General features: G+C 33.7%; 1 protein-coding gene across 5 annotated transcripts in view; it reads left to right on the top strand.

The window, feature by feature from the left end:
- The window catches only part of LOC144373332 (transport and Golgi organization protein 1 homolog), a 44,578-nt gene extending 24,868 nt beyond the window's left edge, over nt 1-19,710 (top strand). For 3 of the 5 annotated variants that reach the window (XM_078036421.1, XM_078036422.1, XM_078036420.1), the window contains 21 exons: nt 411-542; nt 2,812-2,833; nt 3,754-3,842; nt 4,079-4,156; nt 4,244-4,354; nt 5,577-5,648; nt 5,828-5,932; nt 6,576-6,698; nt 6,796-6,901; nt 7,924-7,979; nt 8,068-8,158; nt 8,330-8,468; nt 13,209-13,310; nt 14,159-14,219; nt 14,334-14,369; nt 14,447-14,514; nt 14,634-14,734; nt 14,916-15,053; nt 16,023-16,099; nt 17,705-17,867; nt 18,883-19,710. In XM_078036421.1, coding sequence (XP_077892547.1) covers nt 411-542; nt 2,812-2,833; nt 3,754-3,842; nt 4,079-4,156; nt 4,244-4,354; nt 5,577-5,648; nt 5,828-5,932; nt 6,576-6,698; nt 6,796-6,901; nt 7,924-7,979; nt 8,068-8,158; nt 8,330-8,468; nt 13,209-13,310; nt 14,159-14,219; nt 14,334-14,369; nt 14,447-14,514; nt 14,634-14,734; nt 14,916-15,053; nt 16,023-16,099; nt 17,705-17,867; nt 18,883-19,166 — 2,154 coding nt within the window. In that variant the 3' untranslated portion in view covers nt 19,167-19,710. Of the gene's footprint in view, nt 1-410; nt 543-2,811; nt 2,834-3,753; nt 3,843-4,078; nt 4,157-4,243; nt 4,355-5,576; nt 5,649-5,827; nt 5,933-6,575; nt 6,699-6,795; nt 6,902-7,923; nt 7,980-8,067; nt 8,159-8,329; nt 8,469-13,208; nt 13,311-14,158; nt 14,220-14,333; nt 14,370-14,446; nt 14,515-14,633; nt 14,735-14,915; nt 15,054-16,022; nt 16,100-16,224; nt 17,683-17,704; nt 17,868-18,882 lie in introns of those variants that run through there. The other 2 variants (XM_078036424.1, XM_078036423.1) reach the window with 2 other exon arrangements.
- The last annotated feature ends 3,920 nt before the right edge of the window (nt 19,711-23,630 follow it).

Raw genomic sequence — 23,630 nt, 5'->3', positions numbered from 1 at the left:
GACAATGTGATGATATAGGGCCTGTTACAAACTGGAAATGTATGCTCAATTTAAAGTATTTAGATTCGGGCTGGGGTTGTGGTTCAGTGGTAGAGCGCTTGCCTAGCATACATGAGGCACTGGGTTGGATCCTCTGCACCATATAAAAACAAAACAATGTGTCCACCCTAAAACTAAAGATACATAAATAAATATTTTTTAAAAAAGTATTTAGATTCATTATACTTGAAAACACTGCAAGCCAACAAAAAATGTGAGACTGCCAGTATCCTCTCTCTTGAAGAAGCTATTGGAAAATATTGAGGAGGTTGATTTCTGATGAGGAGGTTGGTTTAGAATTGCCATGATTCTTTGTGACTGTTTTGTTATAAATTTAAGGTTTCCCATTTCTTCTAATTTGTCTGTTTCAGCTGTTTACTACATTGCCTGATGATACTCAACCTGGGCCTGATTTTTATGGACTACCATGGAAGCCTGTAGTTTTCACTGTTTTCTTTGGGATTGTATCCTTTGTCATTTTCTTTTGGAGAACTGTTCTTTTTGTGAGTAAATTAACTTACTTATACCTCAGCACATAAGCACAAGGATTATTTTATATAGTCACTGCCCCCCCCTTTTTATTTTCTTTTTCAGTTGCTAAAAGTGATTAGTGGTTTAAGTCAAACTAACCTTATAAAATAATTTAGTGTGGGTGCAGTTGGTAGAACTGGTAATTCTTACAGCCATCCTGACCAGTAGTTTCATATGTATCAGAAGTCTTAAAAGTGGGATAAAAGATGGGATAGGTTAGATAAATATCCTTTTATGTAGCATATATGTCTAGTAATCTATCTTAAAGAAATAACTATGCTTTGAAGATTTTGGTAATGTTTTTCAATGGAACAGTGTATTATATTGAAGACTTAGCACAACATAATTCATTTAGGGGTTATTGTATGTTCAATTAATGGAATAGTAGGCAGATGTATTTATTTCAAAGATTTGAGGTACAGAAAATGCTCACAATTAAATGTGAAGTGGGGAAAAAAAGCAGAAACTAAGATTTAAATGTTGATGAACTGTATGTTAATATAAACACATATAAACAGGGGGAAATGCTGCAAAGAAATACAGTAAAATGAGAAAAAGGAGATGAGATAATTTTTCCAGTCTTTTATATAAATTTTTTCCAGATTTTATGATTTGATCATATGTTCAGAAAATACCTTTTTATTTGGAAGTATAGATTATGTGTTGTCCAAAAATCCATTAAATGTTTTGTTCATTAAGTCTTTTTTTTTCCTGAGCAGAATTAGTCTATCTCTGTGTATATGTGTACATATATGTATAAGTGTGTGTGTGTGTGTGTGTGTGTGTGTATATATATATATATATATGTGCTTATACATACTTATGTTTGTACTGTAGGTCATTCTGTTTCATAGTTATTTAACATAATTGGAAGAAAATTATTTTAGGTAAATGGACTTTGCATATGAAAAGCCTAACAGTTAAAGAGGTCAAAAGCATTGGATACAAATCTTTTCAAATCTGATTGTTCTTTTTCTGATTTCTTAATTATATCAGACATATCATTGTTAAGATAAGTTTCCTCTCCTTGTACAATTGAGTGTAAAATCTCCTAGAAAGTATTCCCTTCTTAAATAGAAGAATCATTTGCCTGGATTCCTGTGAGGAATTTTCTAATCTCATTGAACTTTTTCTCAGCTAAAAGGAAAAAGGAAATAGAAGGATAAAGAGAAGGGAAAAACATGACAACATTTTATATTTCTCTCTCTTGTTTCTTTCATTTCAAAAACCCTGGTACCTGTTTCTCTTTTCACTAGGTTATGTGGGATCTGGTTCCTAGCTTGTTGCTCCTCAGTTTCAGCATTTGACTTTGGAACTTTAGTCCTTACCTTAGATGACTGCTTTTATGCTACTTCCCATTTTCCTCTGTTGTCATTTTGAGTAAAAGGTTAGCAAGGGTATGACATTAAAGAAATGTTCATTTCTTTCTGTGTTGGAGTTTTCTGAATGCAATTTCCTATTACGAAGATCCCATGGATGATCCATGGACACATCTGAGTATCCCATCACCATTTATAACATTTGAAAGGACAAGTAATATGCTAAGTTATAAAGAAATTTAGTGATGTTTTAAAAAAATTTCTGCTTACGTTTTATTATCAGGTAGTTTATTGCTGTCTTTTGGAAATGATTGTTTTTGTCCTTTCCAGAATATGTTAATTGTCATTTCTCTTGTTGCTTGTGCATTTTCTTCTAGCAGTCTTCCCTTTCAGAATTCTTGCTATACATTTAGTGGTTTGCAGAAATAAGATGATGTAGTCTCTTAGATTCTAAATTCAGCCAATAGCCAAATTTAAATTGGAGTTCTAAGATGTTTTCTGGTGAGTGAAAGTGGCATATCTTAGTACAAAGATTATGCCTTTAATATTGTTTCCTCAGATTCCTTTTGAATAGTCATTGTTTCTAGACTTTATCCTGGTTATTTAGAATTGTCAAGTAAATGATTTTGAGTACACACACACACACACACACACACACACACACATACACACACACATATTTACTGTGAAATAAGGTGCATATCTTAGTGTTTTTATGTCAGAGGCTATTTATGAAATATCACTACCAATTAAATTTAAAAGGCTTGTTAACCTTTACTTATTTTTAATCCTATAAATTATTATCCTGAACCAGAATGTTATTAAATTCTCACTTGGTTATGATTCTGATTGTTGTTTTAGGAATGCTGTTTCTATTGAGCAGATGTTTGATATCAAATTTAATCTTTTTTCTCTCTTCTAGGTAAAAGATAGAGTATATCAAGGTAAATTTTTAGGTCTCTTAAACTTGTAATAACCCTTTGTATTGGTGTTTGATGTGTGTTTTATGTATGTTAGAAGTAGATACAGTGACTTTTAATGTCTATTATCTTTTTTACCTCCTGAAAATTTTACTGTTCCTAGGTTGCTAGCATGGATAATAGAGTAGATGATGATGGTTCCAACTCTGAGATAGGAGATAAAGAGGAGGAACAAATTGTGGATAGGGAGATGATAAGTTTTAATTTGGGGCAGATTAACTTTGAATATTGATATAATGCAGATGTATTACATTTGAAGAGTATTTCTATGCTAATGATTTAATCATGCATTAAGTAATTGAGTAGATAATTTAAAGAATGGTAATGTGAATCAGTATGTTTTCATTTCTGTTTTTCTTTGCAAAGAATTAAATGATTCCATTTTCTGAAAAGAAAGTGTTTTGAGAAGGGAGGAATATCAAGCTACAACAATTTACTGTATTTCCCATCTGTGAAATAAGCTTAAATTGAAATATCATTTTGGATGGGAGGGGTACCTGGGATTGAACTTTGGGGCACGCTACTGAGCCACATCCCCAACCTCCTATATTTAGAGACCAAGTCTCACTTAGTTGCTTAGTGTCTCGCTCTTGCTGAGGCTGGCTTTGAACTTGGGATCCTTCTAGCTCAGCCTCCTGAGCCACTGGGATTACAGGTGTGTACCATTGCGCCCAGCAAAATATCATTGTTCTTATATTTTTCTTAAATTTTAATAATTTTTATACTCTTATTGCTAATAAGCATAGATTGCTTTTTAAAAGCATAATAGCTATGCTAAGAAGTATTTCCTCATAGTACCATATAACATGTCTTTGCTTTTAGTAGATTGAATAATTGAATTTCATTTAGTGATTGTAATAATCTTGGATATTTCCCCCTTTTAGTCAATGAACAGCAAATTTCCAAAAAGGTGAACAATTTCATAAAAGAAAATGAAGAACTAATGCAGAAATTGTCAAATTATGAACAGAAGGTATAATTATTTTTTTGTTTCTTTCTCCCTTGGTTCTAGCTTGAATCATTTCTACCTGTTTTAATTTAAAAATTGTATTTTAAAATTTTTTTCATTATTTCCTACAAATCATCCAAATTCTAAGCAGTCATGTATTAAGTACTGCTTTCTTCTGGAAAGGGTCACTTGTCTGGAAGTAACTTGTATAGTAGCACTATAATTTGTGTATCTTAATTCTGAATGCTTTATTTGCATAGGTGAAGGAATCAAAGAAACAGGTTCAAGAAACCATGAAACAAAAAATGATTCTTTCTGATGAAACAACTAAATACAAGGTAAAAATCCCTTTTTTGGGGGGAATTACATTCTAAACTCAAAAGTAAATGTAATGAGTGAGTAATCTTGACACCTATTTTTTCCAGGATAAAATGAAGCTTCTTGAAAAAGCTAATGAACTTCTGGATGAGAGAGCTAAAAGTCTTCATGTTATGTTAGAATCTGAGAAAGAACAGAAAGCTAAGAATCAGGACTTGGTAAGAGTTTTGCTGCTAAGTGTTACTGCAATTTGGCTTTTGGAATATTTTGTAAAATTGGTTAAGTTAAACTTAGTCTAGCTGTTAACTAAAGTAAGATTAGGAGCCAAGGAAGTTGAACCCACTTCTGCCCATTTTGTGGAACTTTTAAGTACTGATACAACAAATTATTTTTATGGGCCTAGGAAATATTTTTATTCTCAACCTTGGATAATTTTCATATTGCTTTGCTCTGCCCTTGGAAACATGCAGAACAACTAAAAAACTATTGTCCAGTTGAACAGTATTTCTTTACTTTTTACTTGAAAGAGTAATGAATTAATCAATTTTCTGTACTTAAAAAAAATTTATTTCATTTTCAATTCATGTTTCATTTTCAATTTCTATAAGTTTCTATAATTACATAAAAGTTGCAAAAGATAGTAGAGAGTGTGTTCTAAAATATCCTACCCCCAAGTAAGCTTGATCACCTAGCTGAGGTAGTATTTATCAGATTTCTCCACTGTAAAAATTCTTTCCAATCCTTTTCATATTGTATTCTTTGGAAGTTACCATGCACAGCCCACAGTTAAAGTATGAAGAGTTACAAGCTCAGGATGCAGCTCATGGGAGAGCACTTGCCTAGCATACATGAGGCCCAGGATTCAATCCCAGGCATTGCAAACAAAGATTGCAGAGTTGTATCCACTTCCTTAAGGAGCGGGTATATTTATAAATTTTTTGGATTTCTTCTGTATGTGAGATTAGTCTATTCTTCCTTAAATTTTATCATTTTTTACTTCAGATAAGAAAATTTTAAAAATGATCTTGGGAAATTTTTTTCTCTATCACTAGAAAAAAATTACTAATTTGAACTGGTTTACTTGAAACAGTAATTAATTAGTTAATTTTCTGTGCTTTAAAACATTTTATTTACTTATTGCATTATGATTTTCTATACTTTGACCTTTTTTTTCTGGTTATCTCATAAACAGTAAGGTTGTGGATGCCATGAAATATTTATGACTTCATTTTCCCTCATCTCTTTCAGTTCTTGATTTTTTGCTTAGTCCAAAGCTGGATCCCCTGCATTTACCTGAAATGTAATGGGATGGCTTGACAAAAATTTTGTTGTGTTTATCTTTTTAGTATATATATGTGTGTGTACACACACACACACATATATATCAGTATTTCTACTGAAATCCTAATGCATATTTTGTGTTCTGTTTTCACCTGGCAGATAATGGAAAATAAGAAAACTATAGAGAAGCTTAAAGATGTCATTTCAGTGAATACTTCTGAACTTTCAGAGGTAAAGCTGCCAACTCTTGCTAACGGATATTAATACTATATCTTAGTTTTGTTGCAGACCAAAAATTTGAGGTTTGCTAAAATGTGCAAAAAATGAGAACTGTATGATGTGTGGTTTGGGAAAGTATAACTTTGTTTTTTCTTTGGAATTAATTCACTAACTGTAGTGTTTTGCATTAGCTTCACATTGTCCTTAATGAAGCTAAGCTTCGTGAAGAGAAGGTGAAGTTGGAATGCTGTCAGCTTCAGAAAGAAAATACCATGCTTAAGAAGAAGAAAGAGCAGGTAAATAAAATTTGATGTCATACATAATGTAAACTAGAGAAGTGAATATCATTATCTTGTATCTTTTTTGGATCTGTTTCTGAGGTAAGGAATATTCATGTAGGACCTTTTCTAGATATGCAAAGTTTAAACAATGCTCCCCAAATTGAGTGCATATATATGGTCTCCATCTGTTTTGGATTTTTGGATTATTGCTTTTCTTATCAAATGTCAATCAGTTATTAACTTGCATAGCCTCAAAGAAACTTTTTAAACCAGAAAATTAAGTATTTTATGATCCTCTTTTGAGTAGTTACTGATTCACCGGCCAAGGGAAGATTACATGATAAGGAATCTAAATTTAGGAGACAGTCATATGTGCCCAGCCATTCCTGCTGGAGGTAAATTATTTGAATTGGCAGCAATTTTCTGGGGAATGCAATAAACAGGGTCAACTTCCTGATAGCTCTGATGTTCTTACTGCAGCTGTGAGAGTTGAGGCCACTCTGCCCTCTTCCTTAACCAAGGTCTCAACCTCCTCGATTGAGGGAGGCCACCGAGGAGTATGGCTCTGTATTTCTTTGTCTAAGTCTTGTAGTCCTGATGTATCCAGTGCAGAAACCCCTCCCTAACCCATAGGAATTCATGTGTTTTGACTTTTCAGTTGCAGCAGGAAGTGAAAGACTGGAGTACATCACACGCTGAGCTCAGTGAACAAATGAAATCATTTGAGAAGTCACAGAAAGATTTACAAGTAACGCTTAGTCTTAAAGATGATACTATTAATGTAAGTTTATACTCCAAATACATGTTTCATCTCATGAATTCTCCTGAAATCTTTGAATTAAAATTGAGAGTCTTCCAACCTTTTGCTTCTTTTCTAGGCTCTAACTAATTACATCACACAGTTGAATCGGTTACAATGTGAATCTGAATCTGAGGATCAAAGTCGAGATGAGTCAGATGAATTAACCAATGGAGAGTTAGCAGGTAAGATCAGTCTCAGGGAGGTTGAATTCTTTTTTGCTTTCCTGTCTTTAATTAAGTATACAGATGCCACTTTTCAGCTGGCTGAATTTCTTCTTAAGCTTCAGGGTTGTAGACACATATCACTGGATCTATAGATATGTCTGTTGCATTGTCAGAGGTGGGTTGCTGGGGTATAATGTAGCAATAGGCATGTGAAGAACACTTGACTTTTTCTATCCCATTGAAAACTAGTAAGTACACTGCAGCTACAATAGTCACATCCTATACCTCTAAGTATTGAACATTGTACAGTAAGAGAAATTTATTTCTTAACTTATGCAGATGATACTTGATTTTGATACTCATCATCTCTATGGCTCTGTGGTTTTAAGTCCACAGTCAGTCTTAAGAGTCCGGAGGTAGTTGGAACCATAAACTAAGGCTGTGAGAACAGAGGCTAGAGACTATCAGAAAGCTAGAGAGGGAGTGTAACAGTGTTTACTGATTTGGAAAATATTTCCAGATGTTTTCTCCCAACTTGGATATTGCTTACATAGCAAGTATTTCAAACCACACCTGGTAGTAGATTCAGGGAGAAAATAGAGGATTGAATCTTTCTAAACAAGACACTTACTTGCCCAGGTGAAGATAGATCTGAGAGAGAAGAAAAGCTTTTATCTTAAAAGAATAACATAGATAACATTTTAGTTGTGCAAACTAGAAATTCACCTTTTTTTTTAAAAAACAGACACAGTACTTTTATTTATTTTTATGCTGAGGATCAAACTCAGTGCCTCACACATGCTAGGTGAGCACTCTACCACTGAGCCACAACCCCAGTCTGAAATTCACCTCTTTCTTTTTTTTTTTTAAATCTAAGCTTGCAATTCTCTTAAAAGTCATTAGTCTAATCAGTTTAATTATTTAATTGATTTTTTTTTTCTTCCGGTGTTTGAACACAATCATTTTTTAGTTTGGGGAAGTTAGGAGAATATAGAGTTAAAAGTAAGGAAAGGAAAAGCTAAAAGTCTTTTGTTTTTTAGGTGATCGGAACGAGAAGATCAAAGATCAAATTAAGCAGATGATGGATGTCTCTCGGGTATAGTTCTTTGTAAGAGTCCCATAGTGCCTGTGAATTCTTCCTGTGCCTCACTTTTAAGAATACCTCTCTTTTCTGCAATTTTTAGACACAAACTACAATATCAGTAGTTGAAGAGGATCTAAAACTTTTACAACTTAAGCAAAGCGCCTTGATGTCCACAATATGTAATCTAGAAGGTGGGTTCTTCTTGAGAAGAAATTGCCATGTTGAAAAGACTTAAAATTTTATTGGAAAGATAAAGAATGGCTTCTTGCTTTCATGCTTCTTACTTTTCTTGGCACTACTCCCTCAAACAAGTTCTTAAGTCCTTGTACACATATAGAGATAAGCTGTTTTATCCTTTACAGACCAAATAAAGAAATTAGAAAGTGATTGCAATTCACTACGGTCTTCTAAAGCTGAACTGGAAGAGGAATGCAAAACTCTTAGGCAGAAAGTGGAGATTTTAAATGAACTCTACCAGCAAAATGAGATGGCACTCCAAAAGTAAGATTTTCATTGTTTGTTATTGTTATCACTGTGTGAACTAACAGATAATTTTATCTTTTCTTAAGATTATTTACAATTTTTTCTAGTTGTAATAAGTAGAGATTTGTCTTTTTTCCTTTGTGTTTTGTTTCCTATAAGTTGCATTTTTCTTTCCATCATCAGTCTTAAGAGTCCTGAGGTAGTTGGAACCATAAACTAAGGCTGTGAGGACATCGTAATCAATTGTCAAATTCATATGAAGGCAGGAAGTGGTAAACTGGTATTAACAGTCACTGATGTGGAAATACCTCTCAAAAGATCTAGGCCCTTTCTATGATCCCACTATTTATTTTAATTACCTTTCATTGTGATCAGTTATGTAATTCTAATGTTTTGAACTTTTATCTCTAACTCTGGACCTTTAAAAATACTGAGTGATTTGGAATGACATGTTTTAGTAGAATAAAAACTTCAAAAAGGAATAATATTTACTTATTGATGGTACAAGTTTTGGACTTGAATATCTCAGATGTTCACACTAAAAATTGAACTGTGGCAAGGACCTTAGGAGTTATGATTACAGAAGTACTTGTTTGTAGTATATATTTATATATTAATCTTCTCAGTGTGGAGCTAGTTATTTTTTGAAAGTTCATTTGAAGTTTTTAATCCACAAAAATACTTGAATTCTCTAAAACTAGGTTTTTTGTGTCAGATTTTGTTTGTTTGCACCTGATTTTACTCTTCGGCATATATATATATCTTGTTAAAGCAAAGACAGACCTTCTTATAGACCTAACTATTTTTAGGTATTTTGACTTCTGTTGCCTAATTAATGCATTAAATATTGAAACCTTTCCATTAACTTTTCTAAAATTCTGTGATCTCCAAGCGACCTTTTTAGAATCTCAAATTTTTGTTCAGGCCAGTTCTAAATGCCTGGCCTGTTTCAAAGAAACATTTCTCATTTTATCACTTTTTATTTAAGAGAACACTTGTTTTCTCTGTCCCTACTAGTAATATGAATGACCTAAATGGCAATTAATTTTCTTTGTAATGCAGTTAAATTATAGCACTATTTTGCTCAACTCCTCCAAAATTCATTCAGTCATCATCTGTGGTTTGTACTCTTTTTACTCATCCCCAGGTACTATGTTAGTTCATGCCTGTGTCATCTTTTCTGTTTCTAACCTAGGTCATCTGTCTTCATTCTCCATTATTTATATTTTTATATAATTTATTTCAAATTCTTAGTAATTAGTATAGCTGCTTGAGTGGACTTTTTAAAATATGTCTGTCCATGTCAATATGTGCCTGTGGTTTATGAAGAATTTGCTTTCTATTTGATGACCTGTTCTTTTTTTCTTCCTTGTATCTTTTTAATAGTTTAAATATTTTTAATTATTTTCCTCATCCCCTGTATAAGCTTGATGTAATCATAAATTATAATGGAATTATAATTATATAATTGTAATTATATAATTATAATTATAATTTTATTCATCTTCTCATAATTTAAAGGCCATGGTATATATTCTGGATTTAATAAAAACCTGACATAGATTAATAGGTTTATTATTTTTTTTTATGGGCTTTAAGTAGCTCCCGAATCAGATAACTGTTGTGGCATTGTATGTTAGTACTTCATATACCGTGAACTCCATAAGACATTCATTCAATTTATACACATATTTAAAGTTTCTGTAGTTCTGCATTCTACACTGTTGGTTTCATATTTGAAATTATTTTCATTCTATTTGAACATTGTCCTTTAATGATAGATTTGATTAGTGTATCAAAGTAGTACAAGGATAAACAGAATAGTATTTTATCCACTAAATATTGCTACCTTTATAATCTGTATTAGGTTGACATGAACTTCATGATTAGAGTTAAAACCAGTTTCCATTTTTAAAGGATCTCTCTTTTGGCTACTGAATTTTGACTGTTACTTAGTTTTAGCAATTTAAAAATATCCAATTAATTACCATCTGTTCTAAATTTTTTCTTTAAGGAGTCCATTATCATTGTTGTTTGGTCTTATCCCTCCCCTAGTTCCTGTAGTCATTTCTCTGGTTTTTTAACAGTTTTATTGGGATGTGCCTAGGTGTAGTTTTCCCCACCCCACCCACTTTTTCCTCTTGCAGTTATGTTGTTTGGGACCATTAAATATTTCTTGAGTCTTTTTTTAAATGTTGATTTTACCTCATTCTCTCGATTATAATAATGCATATTAGAATTTGATTTCCCCTGCCTCCTACATTCTGGATTTACTTCTTCTGGATATTTTCTTCTGACCTGTCTTAAAAGTGCTAGGATTTATTTTACTTCCCAAATCTGCTGCTAAAATCATTCATTGAGTTTAGGATTTTAAAAAGTTCAGGGTTTAAAATATTATTTTAGTTGTAGATGGACATAATATTTTATTTTATTTTTTATAGAATTTTTTTAAGAGAGAGAGAAAGAGAGAATTTTAATATTTATTTTTTAGTTTTTAGCGGACACAACATCTTTGTTTGTATGTGGTCCTGAGGATTGAACCCGGGCTGCATACATGCCAGGCGAGCGCACTATTGCTTGAGCCACATCCCCAGCCCGACACAATATTTTATTTATTTTATGTGGTGTTGAGGACTGATCCCAGTGCCCCACACATGTGGGGCACGTGCTTCACCACTGAGCCACAACCCCAGTCCTATTTCATTACTACAGCTCAAACCCAGGACCTTGAGCCATGTGCTCTACTATTGAGCTACCTCCCCAGACTCCTTGCTCTTTCTCATAAGGGACTAGTGTCTTACTGCTTTCCAAGCTATCTTTAATCTCATCATTCTGCCTCTGCCTCCTGAGTATCTTCGATTGTAGGTAGGTCACCACACTCAACTATTTCTTGGTTTTATAGTTTCTAATCCTTTGACAAAATTCATAATCTTTTTTTTTTCCTCTTTTGTGGTGCTGGGGTTTGAACTCAGAGCCTTGTGCATGCAAGGCAGCACTCTAACAACTAAACTATATTCCCAAACCTGAAATTCATAATCTTGACTTTACTTTTTTGAGTATATAAAGCACAGTGATTTTAAAACATGTGCGGATAACCCCATTAGGTGGTTTCCTTTTCTGTGGGATTTTTTTCTCACAGAATTTTGTCTTATGGAGTGCCTGATCAGTTTTGATTGGCTAACATTGTTGTGATAATTATAGATGAAATTTGAGGACTAAGATGAAGTTATCTTCTTATAGAAAAGTGTTGAGGTTACTTGAGTAAGATTGTCTGTCACTTTAAACTTAGTCAGCAATTAAGATAATTCAAAAATGACTTTTCTTTTCAATGTTTCAGTATTATTCCTTTTGGATTTTTTGCCTGTTCATCACTTAAGTGTGCAGTACTTTCTAATCTAAACTCAAAGGCTAGGGCTTTTATTAAGGGTCCCTTTATTTGTAGCCCCAAACACTTGTTTTTTCCCCTAAGCCCAGGAATTTGATGAAGGCTTAGTTCAGACTCATTATATCTCTGTGTTATCTTCAATATGTGGGTAAACCTAGGAGAAAAGTACCTTAAAGTGCCAGCCTTACTTGTAATTCTGAGATTCCTTTTTCTAATGGATCTTGGCCACATACATATATCTTCACTGCCTTTTTAGCTTGGATCCTTTCAAACACAATTTTATATTCTTATAAAGATGTTTTGATTGTTCTTAGTACTCTCAGACTAACTCTTTGATAATTGGAAACAAAATTCTCTCTGTCCTTCAAGATTCAGTTTTCTCCATATTCCTTCTTAAGCCAGTGGGGAAAATTATTATATTCCTTTAGGTGTCATTTATACCTGAAACAGTGAGCTCTTTTATTCTTTAGCATCTTACAAGGTAACTAGTATATTATAGCCACTCATAAAATACTTGCTGAAGAATTAAATGAGAAGCTATATAAGAATATATAATCCCCTTTTTCTATTTGGTATCAATAATCCTTTTTTACTATAGTTCTTCTGATTTATGGAAAATTAAGTTTCAATTTAATTATCTTTTGAATTAGAACTATGGCTAAAGTAATACAAGGATAGCAGAAAATAGTATTTTTTGAATCATTAAATGTGGCTACCTTTGTCTCAGTAGATGAACATCTTGAGTTTCATGATCAGAGTTAAAACTTGTCAGTAGATAATACTCTGATCGTGGGTCAGTTTGGCTTTTTTTCAGACATTATCAAAACTCAGATTTGTCTTTTTGCTTAATTGCAATTCTTTTGAAATAGATATCTAAAGTGTGAAAAATGTTCTGTCGTTAATTGCATAGCTAAAAAGACATATTCTAGAAGATTTTTTCTTTGACTGACTATATCTTTATTATGGTACCAGTCTTGGATTGAGAAAAGAGTTCCTCCATGAGAAAGATATACTTAGTGTCCTACCCATGGCAGAAACAAGAAAAGAATTATCCCCTGCTTTATCCTAATATGTTTAATTATGTTAGGTTGATCAGTCCTGATCTTCCACATTGAAGTAAAGTAAAGTGAGTTTTTATTATCTTACACACAGGATACTTGCCCTTGGGGCACATGTTGTTTTCACATTTATTTTATTTACTGGTAGGTAGAGAATTAAGAGGAGAAGTTAGAAAATGTAAGTGATTTGCCAGAGTTTGATTTACGAAATTGCAGGTTTGAATTTCTATTTTATGTGCCTAAGCATTTTATAGAATTGTGGGAAGTGATATTTACAAAGAGAAACTTTTGATTTGATAACTGGCTTTATTTTAGGAAACTAAGCCATGAAGAATATGAGAGACTAGAAAAAGAGCAGCGGCTGTCAGCTGCAGATGAAACGGTGGTTTCCGCTGTACAGGAAGTTAAAAATTACAAGTGAGTTCAGTTTCTAAAGGAGGGTGTCAATGTCTAATGATCTAGTGTTAGCTTTCTTTTTTAATCTTTTTTTACATTATGTAGATAGAAGAAAATAGCATGGAAGTATAAATAATGAGAGGATATGAATACATTCAATTCACACAGGAGAAAAAATAAATTTCAACTTTACAAATGAAAAATGTTAACAAAAAATTTACTTACACCCAATGGGAAAGACCATAGGGAACTTGGTCAATGCAAACAATTCTGGGGGTTTTGATTGTTGTAGTAATTCTTTAAGAAATCAGTTTGCTGTGTGATGTATCAAGACCCACAAAAGTGTGGCATTTGATAGACCTTGGAAATCTTCTATGGATATAATTTGAAAAAAATAAAAAATGTTTTAAGGAGGAAGATATTTCTAGCAGAATTACTTGAGAACACACTGATGAACCGTTACAGAAATTATAATTTATCATTCAGAATCTTTAGCAATTAAATGATAAAGAAGTTATTAGTATTAGGTTTTTATTTTATTTATTTATTTATTTTTGGTGCTTTACTACTAAGCTACATCCTTAGACCTTTTTTTTCCCTTGAGACAGGGTCTCAGTTGCATAGGTTCCCACTTAATTGCTGAGACTGACCTCGAACTTGTGATCCTCCTGCCTCAGCTTCCCAATCATTGGGATTACTGGCATGTGGCATTGCACCTGGTCTGTAGTATTAGTTTTGATCACACTGGATTCATATAACTATAGAAATGTTTTTCTTATGTATGATAAAGTCTTTAAAAGTATAGCTGATGGAATAAAGGGAAAATGGTCAGAATGTTTCAAATGTTATTCAATTGTTGTAATTCTTAGGTGGAGAATTGAAGAACTGGAAGAAGAACTACAGAAAACCGAGCGCTCATTTAAAAACCAGGTAGTAATTAATACTGTCCTGTAGTTGCAGAATTCTTTGTATCTAATACAGACAATTATAGGCTATTATAATGAGTCCCTAAAAACATATTTTTTAATGTGTTGTCTTTTTCAGATTGCTGTGCAGGAGAAGAAAGCTCATGATAATTGGGTAAGATTTTTTTCCCCCTTTTCTTCATTTTGTGCATAGCCTACAGCAACTGAATTTGAATATTTTCTCTTTAATAGCTCAAAGCTCGTTCTGCAGAAAGAGCTATAGCTGAAGAGAAAAGGGAAGCTGCTAATTTGAGACAGAAGTATGTGATTTTGGTATCTTACTATATGTTTTATAGTGTTTTAAGGTTATGCTAGATATTATCTATGAAGGAATAGATTGCTGTTTCATAATTCAGCCCATTCTTTCTCAATATTCAAGACTATTGGAAATGACCCAAAAGATGGCAATGCAGCAAGATGAACCCATGATTGTAAAACCTATGCCGGGAAGACCAAATTTACAAAATCCTCCTCTGAGAGGTAGGGGGCACTTTGTAAAAGGAGCTATTTTATTTCTTGGTGCAGAATGTATGTAAATTACTTTTTATTTCTGTGTGTAATGGTTATGAAATAATCTGAATGATTTGCTAAAGCAGGAGGTGAGGGTTGGTGTCAGGGAGAAGGCTACCTTAAAGTAGTAACACGGCATTGTTGTCTTTAGGTCCACTGAACCATAATGGCTCTTTTGGTCCAGCCCCCGTGAGTGGTGGAGAATGTTCCCCTCCACTGATGGCAGAGCAAGCTGGAATACCTCCTTCTGCTACTCTTAATCAAAAAGATATGCCCAGAAACGGATTTGGTGAGCATTCACATGTTGCTTTATAGTAAACTGCTTCAAGGTTTTGTTTTTTTTTCCCTTTTGAATATTCTAATAAAAACATAGAATTTGGGCCTGTACAATACATAGAAGATAATTTCTTACGTTATCTTTGTGAATGTTTTCTGTAAAATCTGTTCTAGAATAGAAAACATTTTTTTTTTTTCCTGGAGGTCCCTATATTGTTTTTTTTCTTTTAAATTTTACACTGTGAAGTGTAAACCTTTATCTTTAAATTAAATCTCTATGGTGTTCCTTTCCAAAATATTATAAAAGTAGCCTTAAACTTTATGTAGCATACATATTTCCAACATGAAATACTGAGTCTTATTTCCAATTCTAAATAGGACTGTAGTCTTGGTAAGATTGGAAGTCAGGTTATACAGACTAAAGAAAAAACAGCCTACACATACTTCAAGTCTATAGCTTAAAGTTTAGGACCAGTACTTATTAATCTGCTGTTCTATCAACCCAAGGCAGTTCTTTATTTTACTTAAGTCTCTTCATAAATTGTGATTTATGTATTGGGAAACCCATTTTTTTTAAAAAAACATTTTTAATTGTAGATGGACATGATATCTTTATTTATTTTTTAAATGTGTGCTGAGAATCAAACCCAGTGCCTCACACATGCTAGGCAAACACTCTACAACTGAGCTATGACCCCAACCCCTGGGCAACCCATTTTTAATGTTGCTTTCCAGTTATTGTTGAACACTGACCTGTCCACCAGTGGTTTATTTCTTCTGAAAAATACATACAAGGGCTCTGTTTCTTTCCCAAGGGTCAATGGATGGACCTTTACCTCGTACTGGTCTTCTGAGGCATCTGGGAAACCCGTTGCCTCTGGTAAAGGACCAAGTAATTTCAAAGAATCTGTAATTGTGGATGGAGGATTTTTATTCTTTTCATGTTAGATTAAGTCTGAATCCATTCTTTGATCTCTAACAGACCCAGGATGTGGTCCAGCTCACATGAACAGCAGCTCCAGAAGTTCTTCTCCAGCTAAGGTGACGAATGAGGGCAAGGTAAGTTTTGTAGTTACTGTGAATCATGTGGTCATGCAGGAACATGTAGCTTTCCTACAGTACTTTCTCTTTGCTTTATCCTTCTTTGTGTTCTATTTGTACTATCCCATTTGTTTTTTAAAAAGCAAACTGTTCCCCAAGAACCTGAGACCCCCTCAGTCTCCACCATTACTTCTTTGACTGAGCATCCAGTTGGAGTAAGTACTTAGAGGTTGAGAACTGAATTGGGTTTTATTCTGTGCATTTCTGGGAAGGATATTCAGAGCATGACACTGATCTTGTTTGCTTTAAACTGCATGCAATATTGAGCTTACTTTTCTCCTTAACTTGGGAATGTTGCTTAAGTGTGTACAACTATAATGAACTACAGAATGTAAAAAGTTATCACTCTAACTTTATATGGTGTTTTGTGTTGAATCTTCTAAGGCAAAGTAAATTCATTATAAATTATATAATTCATCATTTTTATTTTTGTTTGGAAGAATGTTATTTAAGAATTCCTCCATTTGTGCAAACCCTATTTTGAGTGATTTGAATTAGATTGGTATCAGATTTTCTGAAAGTGAAATACTGTTTCAGTGAAACAATGATAATCTGAAATGACCTCTTGAGCCAGTCCCAAGCAATGGTCTCATTTGTTCACATAAGTGTATTCTCTTGTAACTGTGTTGCTATTATATCTGGTAGGTCTTCTGCAGCTCTATAATAAAATAAATTTTTAATTGTTTAGTTTCAAACCCACTACTCATAGGAAATGATAAATCAATATCTCAAATGGTGTACAGTAAATGAAAGTAAATATTAAAGCCTTTTCTTCCTAATTTGTGTATATAGCACTGTGATGGAAAATACTTCTCAAGTTCCAGTGTATATATATTCTAGGAATATACATCTCTGGAGAAATCTAAGGGCAGCTTAGATAAGACCCCAAACCCCTTTGTAGTAGAAGATTTAAAAGAGAGCAAAGACCCATTGTTAGAGAGGAGCAGAGGTGGGAAAAGCATGGCTTGGAGGCAAACCTGGGATTGAGTTTCTTTAATATGCAGTGTGGCCTTCAACAAATTATGATATTCCATTTGCTTTTGTTCCCTCTTATTTAAAACAAGACAGTTACTTAAAGATCTCAGAGGTTGAATAATATATGAAAGACTTACCGAAGATACTCTGAATAGTAGCTATTATTACATGGGTAGAGAATGGATTTTTCATTTTATTCTGTTCATTCTTAATATGGAAGTAATGAGCTATTGTGATGAAAGGGAAGTGATGGGGAGGGGGGGGAGTCCCTTTGAAATAGATTGTAGTGAATACAACATGACATACTGGTCAGAAATCACCTCTGTTAACAACCTCTGCCAGTCCTCTTGCCTTTCCCTTTCCTGTGCAGATATAATCAGTAACAAACTGGTCCCTCTTGTGGCATCCTTCCAACTTCTGTAAGCTGTCAGTGGGAATACACAGGAGGGGTGGGTAGAGTTTTGTTGCACTGATGGTGTTCTCTGGACAGGTGCCTGTTTGGGGTTTTAGCTTTTATCGGTGTTGGTACTTTGTCTTAATACATAGGAATTTTAAAACTTTTAACTTCTTTCAAATCTTAAATTGCAGGTTCATATGGCTATGAAAGGGCCCCCTCCTTTCTCAGGGGTACCCTTCATGGGCCCCCCCATGGGACCCCCAATGGGATGGCCTCCACCACCTCCCATTCGGTATGGACTGCCACTTCAGCTCGGTGGGCCTTTTGGGCCTCAGCCAATTCCTCCACCTTTTGGTATGATGATCTGAATAGTAGTGATTGACTTATAAATCACATTCATCTTCCACTTCTATTGCTTGCTAAAACAGTTGGTTGCTATCTCAGGTCTTAACAATGAAAGGATAAAGCTGAGTACATTTTAACTTTTCCTCCAGTTTTCTGGCACATATGGGACACTACATAATCTTATACTGAGATAGGCAATAGCTATCTCATAGACAAGGATAAGGGGCTATATACAGAAAAGCCAGAAATATTACTTCTGCAGATGTTTGTTGAAAATCTGTTGATATGCACTGCAATAGATGGAAAGGTGGATGAGATGCATGCCATAACTTAAAATTTTGTCACAGATATGAAAATCCTACAACATAAAGTTTGTAATCACCCATAATGGAAGCATAAGCAGTAGGTTATAGAATATAGAAAAGGAAAAGTCAAACCCTCCTTACCTTGAGAAAAGTCAGAGGGAAGTGTTAAAGAGGAGGATTTAACAGTGATCTAATAAATGTTGCTGATTTAATTAGGTGGCTGTGGAAGGCCTTTTCCTGGAGGGCCTGCACCTTGATTCTGATGGCATGTGTAAAGTCCATGCTGAAATACTTCATGAATTTTTAATGGATAGAGTAATAAATAGTGGGATTTCCTTTTATCAAAATTTCTTTGATGTAGTAAAGTTCTTATTTCATAATCTATCATCTTTTCATGGTAATATAGTACTTCCAAATATAAATGGAGCTCTTGTGAGATAGAAATAATTCTGCAATTATATAGTAGGAAAAGAAAAACGACAAGCCTGGAGCTAGGTAGAGCCATATTTAAATCCTTAATATGTTGCTTCATGGCTGGTTGGCCAAAGTCTATAACCTAAACTTGTTCCATTTCAGTTTGCCTCATCTGGCAAGTCAGGATGTTCACCAGTTGATGTTCTAGGCTTGAGAGAAATTAAAGACTATAATATCAACATACTTGAAATCACCCTAGTTCAGAAATTTCTGGGTATTTACATAACTTCCTTTTTATTTTCCAGGTCCTGGTATTCATCCACCAATAGGCTTCAGAGAATATGCACCAGGTGTTTCACCTGGAAAACGGGATTTGCCTTTTGACCCTCGTGATTTTTTTCCAGAACCTGCACCAGCACCATTTAGACCTTTAGGCTCATTTGGCCCAAGAGAGTACTTCATTTCTGGTGCCCCATTACCACCTCCAACTCATGGTCCCCAAGACTATGGGCCACCACCTGCTGCAAAAGTCTTAATGCCTTCAGGCTTTAAAGATGAAGCTCCACCTACACCTGATTCTCAGGTGTGAGGGATGTTCACAGGCCTTAAAACAGGGCCTGTAAAATTAACCTCTGACACTTAGTCAGAAAATGGACTATGAACTATTCATCGAGTTAAAGGATTATTGGCTTCAAAATATAAAAGTTTATTTTAAAAGATTTATGTTTTTAGAATAAAGCTGCCTTGGCGCAGTATACATTTTGAGCCAAAATATTTTCCCCCTAAATATCCCCACTTAAGCTAGAGTATTCTTCCAATTTTAAAATGTGCAATAAGGAATATCTTTGTTTTAGTTAATGTAGCATATACAATTGCTAAATGATTTAGAATGTCATAATTATGGACATTTCTTGTGGAAATGCTTTAAGAACATGTATTTCCATTATCCTATTTTTAGTGTATTGCAGTTGAAAACAGAGAAATGGTGTTTTATAAGCTTGATTTTTTTCTCTTTCAATATCTGGTCGCAGAGACTGTTACGCTAAAAATGTTTACTCAAAGATCATAAACTTCATTTTCCTTCTTGCTGAAGTTCTTTGTTGTAATAGTTCATAAAAAATTGTTTATTAATATTTCCCAAGTGTCTGTTGATTCATTGGATCGTCATGAGACTTTGTGCCATTGGGGAAGCATGTAAACTCACTCTCAGAACTGAAGATGGTGACTTGGCAGCATATTCCCTGTTGCTCACTGTTAAGGAGGCTGGACCTTGGTCAACTGTGGATTTCTATAGAGGATTTCTTTTACTTGTGAGAAGTCTTGTGGCTCTATTTTTGTAGCACATTCCTGTACTTTTTTCTAACCACTGTCTATGTGAGAATGGTTTTCTGAGAATGAGTTTACATTAGTAGCAAGAGTTGTTTGACCTGAAGTTCTACTGCTTTTGCCATTATTGCATTATAACAGTAAAATATAAGGTGGTATGTTGTGTCTATAAAATAAGGAAATTTCTTTTTAAAAATGTACACAACACACTCTTCTCTTTCCCATACCTTGCCACTGATTTTCAAGGAATATGATAAAAAAATTAGAAAAGTATAATCCTCTAAGAATGAATGAAACTCATAAACTTATAATGTCTATAATCAGCAAATATGGGCTGAATTAAATTCTTTTTTTGATAGATACTCAAATATATTTTATTTAAAAATCAATTAAAGCAAATCCTGAATCTGTAACTACTGTCTTTAAAACAATGTTTCTAAGAACTAGCTCTCCAGAACTGTAATATTAATTACGTCAATTTTAACAGTACATTTTAAGAGGTTTAAGATTTAAATAAAATTATAAAAGCCTAGTACTTTTTTTTACTGCTAGACCATATTCTTCCATTCTTTTAAATTCTAGAAAGTAATAGGATTGTTAAAACCTAGAACATAACATATCATTGTTCTTTTTATGTCCCCTAAGTATTCTCAAAATAGGGGCAAAAGCTTCAGTGTGAAACAAAATCTCTAAACTACTGAAGATAAGTCAGAATAAAAAGAATTTGAGTCCTTTAGGAAGAATTCAATCTACATAACCTCCATTTAATATTAGAAGCAGCAGCTGTGTGTGTAAGAGGAAAACCATATAATAGCTTATGCCATTTTTAACCATGTAAAATAAAATTTAAGTCACAAACACCAATTTTGAATGTATCTTTCAACCTCTACAGGACACAAGGCAATGCTGAAGTTACTAAAACTTCTAATTTTAAAATAGCATTTAAATAATGGTGATGTCAGCTAGGAAGATAGATTTTCAAGGAAAGGCAGATTTATTATTTTATTCAAAGCAACAGTAGTTTTCCCTCTAAAGCCTTTTTTGTATTTATTCTATTAGTAAGTTATAATGCATTCTACGTAGTTTATCTGAGCAGTTCTGAACCCACCTATAGTTGCCTCTCCTTACATCCATCTGATTGTACCACTTCTGTAGCAAAGCCCAAGGTATCTGCCAATATACAGGTTGTGTAGAGAATACTGTCCCCTGATTCAATTATACTTTTGTATCTCAAAAGTTTTAGAAGTCCTCTCCAGCAAATTGTGTTTCAGTTTAGTTACTAAAATCATTTCATTTGTGAAGCAGTAGTGTTTCAACCTGAAAGTATTACTGCTATAGTTGTAATTATTGTCCAGTGACTCATCCCCTCCCACACTAGAAAGTAAATTTAAACAACTAATTTGTGAGACACAGATTGCTTTGTGTTAACTGCTTCAAGATAAAATCACCTTTTTTTGGGGGGGGGTTGGTCAATCAGGTCTGAATTAAAGCTAAGCTGACGACAATGTTCAATTTAAGTTTGTTTAATGCTGATGAAAGACATTCATATAAAGCATCCTCTTTTTTTTCCATATAACCCCATTCTTTGGTGGCAGCTGGGGTTGTGGCTCAGTGGTAGAGTACTTGCCTAGCACAGGCAAGGCCTTGGGTTTAATCCTCAGCACCACATAAATAAATCGAGGTTAAAAAAAAGCATTCTTATGTGAAGGATGCTAAATATTTCTTCATATAAATTATCACTTTGAGGGGCTGGGGTTGCATGTGAGGCACTGGGTTTGATCCTCAGCACCACATATAAATATAAAGGTACTGTGTCCATCTACAACCAAAAAAAGTTTGTTTTTTTTAAATTATCACTTTGATATACATATTTTATAGTATGAGAAAACAGAAAGAACAATGTATCAGTTTTGCTACATTTTAATAGTAGATTTTAAGGGAGCAACATCAAACATCAGTAACATCAAACAAAAAGGTACTGAGCACTCCACAGGGTACAGAGTAGAGTGCTGCCAAGCACCTTGGAAAGTTTACATGACATGGAGAAGATGAGGCCCTTCTCTTGAGAAGTTTACAGTCTGGAAATTTTGACTACTCAGAGTTTCGATTGATTGAACATTTTATTAAGGCAAATTCTTCATTTCCTAGAACTACTGTATACTGAACTATTTTTGCACTTGTGAAATTAACCCAATCCAGATGAAAGAAAAGACTAAATTTGGTTGAGAATTCTTTCAGGCTCATATAGTTTTATTAACATTCATCTAGTAAACAAAACTGACCTAACAGACAACTGAAAAATTAAAGACTAGATCTCTTGAAGTGCAAGGGCTAAAATAACTGTTATTCATTTTAAAAAGCAAATTGATGGTATGATTAGGGTTTACACTAGTTTAAAAATAGGCCAAGTATTGCATTCCCTTCATGCATTGTTCATTTAAAATAGTGAATATTAAAATACATGGGTTCTACATGTAACCCACAAAAAAGCTCCTCACAAATCTTTATTTTCTGTGTATCAAATATCCACCTTGTGTACTATGACAGTTTTATTTATGTCTCATCAAGTTAAAAGTAATGTAAATAGTGAAATTATAATAGGCTAATAACCTGCATATTTTCATATGAATGTCAATATATCTAAATAGGAAATAAATGGCAGTCGTATCTACCTATATTAAAAAAATAGAATATCTTTCCAAATTTTGCATACTCATCACTTTATAAAGACAAGGTATGCAGGTTTTAAGGTTTCACAATCAGTTGTCAGAAAAACAGCAGTTGTTCCTGCAGAATCTCATTAGCATCTGACTCAATTATTTTTAGATGACATGATTTAGACGACGTAAACCCACTCAAAAATTTGTAATTATTCTGAGAGAGATAGTTTTAATGTTAACCCTAGAATCATTTAATGTTAACCGTAGAAACAATAGCAATGTGATATAGAACAACTAATCAACATGACTAAAAATATGCTCACTTTCAGAAAAACAATCTGGTCATCTAGAAAAAAATCACAGCTACAATCTGGGGAACACTCCCATATAAGATATTGATCTGATCAAGGCACACTATTTCTAAGTAGAACTATCAGATGAGGGTGAATTTAGGCCAGCTCTAAGGAACAGCCTAAAAGACAGACCATAACTGATCCAATTTCCTTTCAAAGCAATCTAGTACTATCCTACCCACTTCAATTCAAAAGTTTGAAGTTAATTCAAATCAAAAGACCATATTGGAGCAAAAGTGAGCAAATGTGTAAACTCTAGTACATTCTTATTGCTGTATTAAGTTTGAAGATGAGCATACCTACCACAGCAATATTGTTCCAGGAAGCAGGGTAGGAACAGTGGTAAATTAGGAAACAGACTATTAATTGCACAATTAATAGAAAAGTAAAAACAAGTTTCAAAATCTACAATAAATCTATCTAAAGGAGTCATAACAATGAGGTGCTGGACTTTAGTTCTGTGGTACAGCTTTGCAATGGACTCACTGGCCTATAGATACGGTTCACTTCCTGCCTCCTGAAGGATGAATATGCTACACAGAGCTATGATGGTTTCTACTGAGTGGTAAAATTCACAGAAATTCCACATTACTCATGTCAGAATCATTCCTTGTGCAAAGTTTGATGTAGATGAAGATAAAGTGGTTTCTTGGTCAATAACTGCAATTTCTTTCTTTTAAAGTCAGTGGGTTTCTTGTATCTGTAACCACAATA

Source organism: Ictidomys tridecemlineatus, unplaced genomic scaffold, assembly GCF_052094955.1.
Source record: "Ictidomys tridecemlineatus isolate mIctTri1 unplaced genomic scaffold, mIctTri1.hap1 Scaffold_36, whole genome shotgun sequence".
NCBI classification, from domain to species: Eukaryota; Metazoa; Chordata; class Mammalia; order Rodentia; family Sciuridae; genus Ictidomys; species Ictidomys tridecemlineatus.
This window is presented reverse-complemented; position numbering and strand designations above follow the sequence as displayed.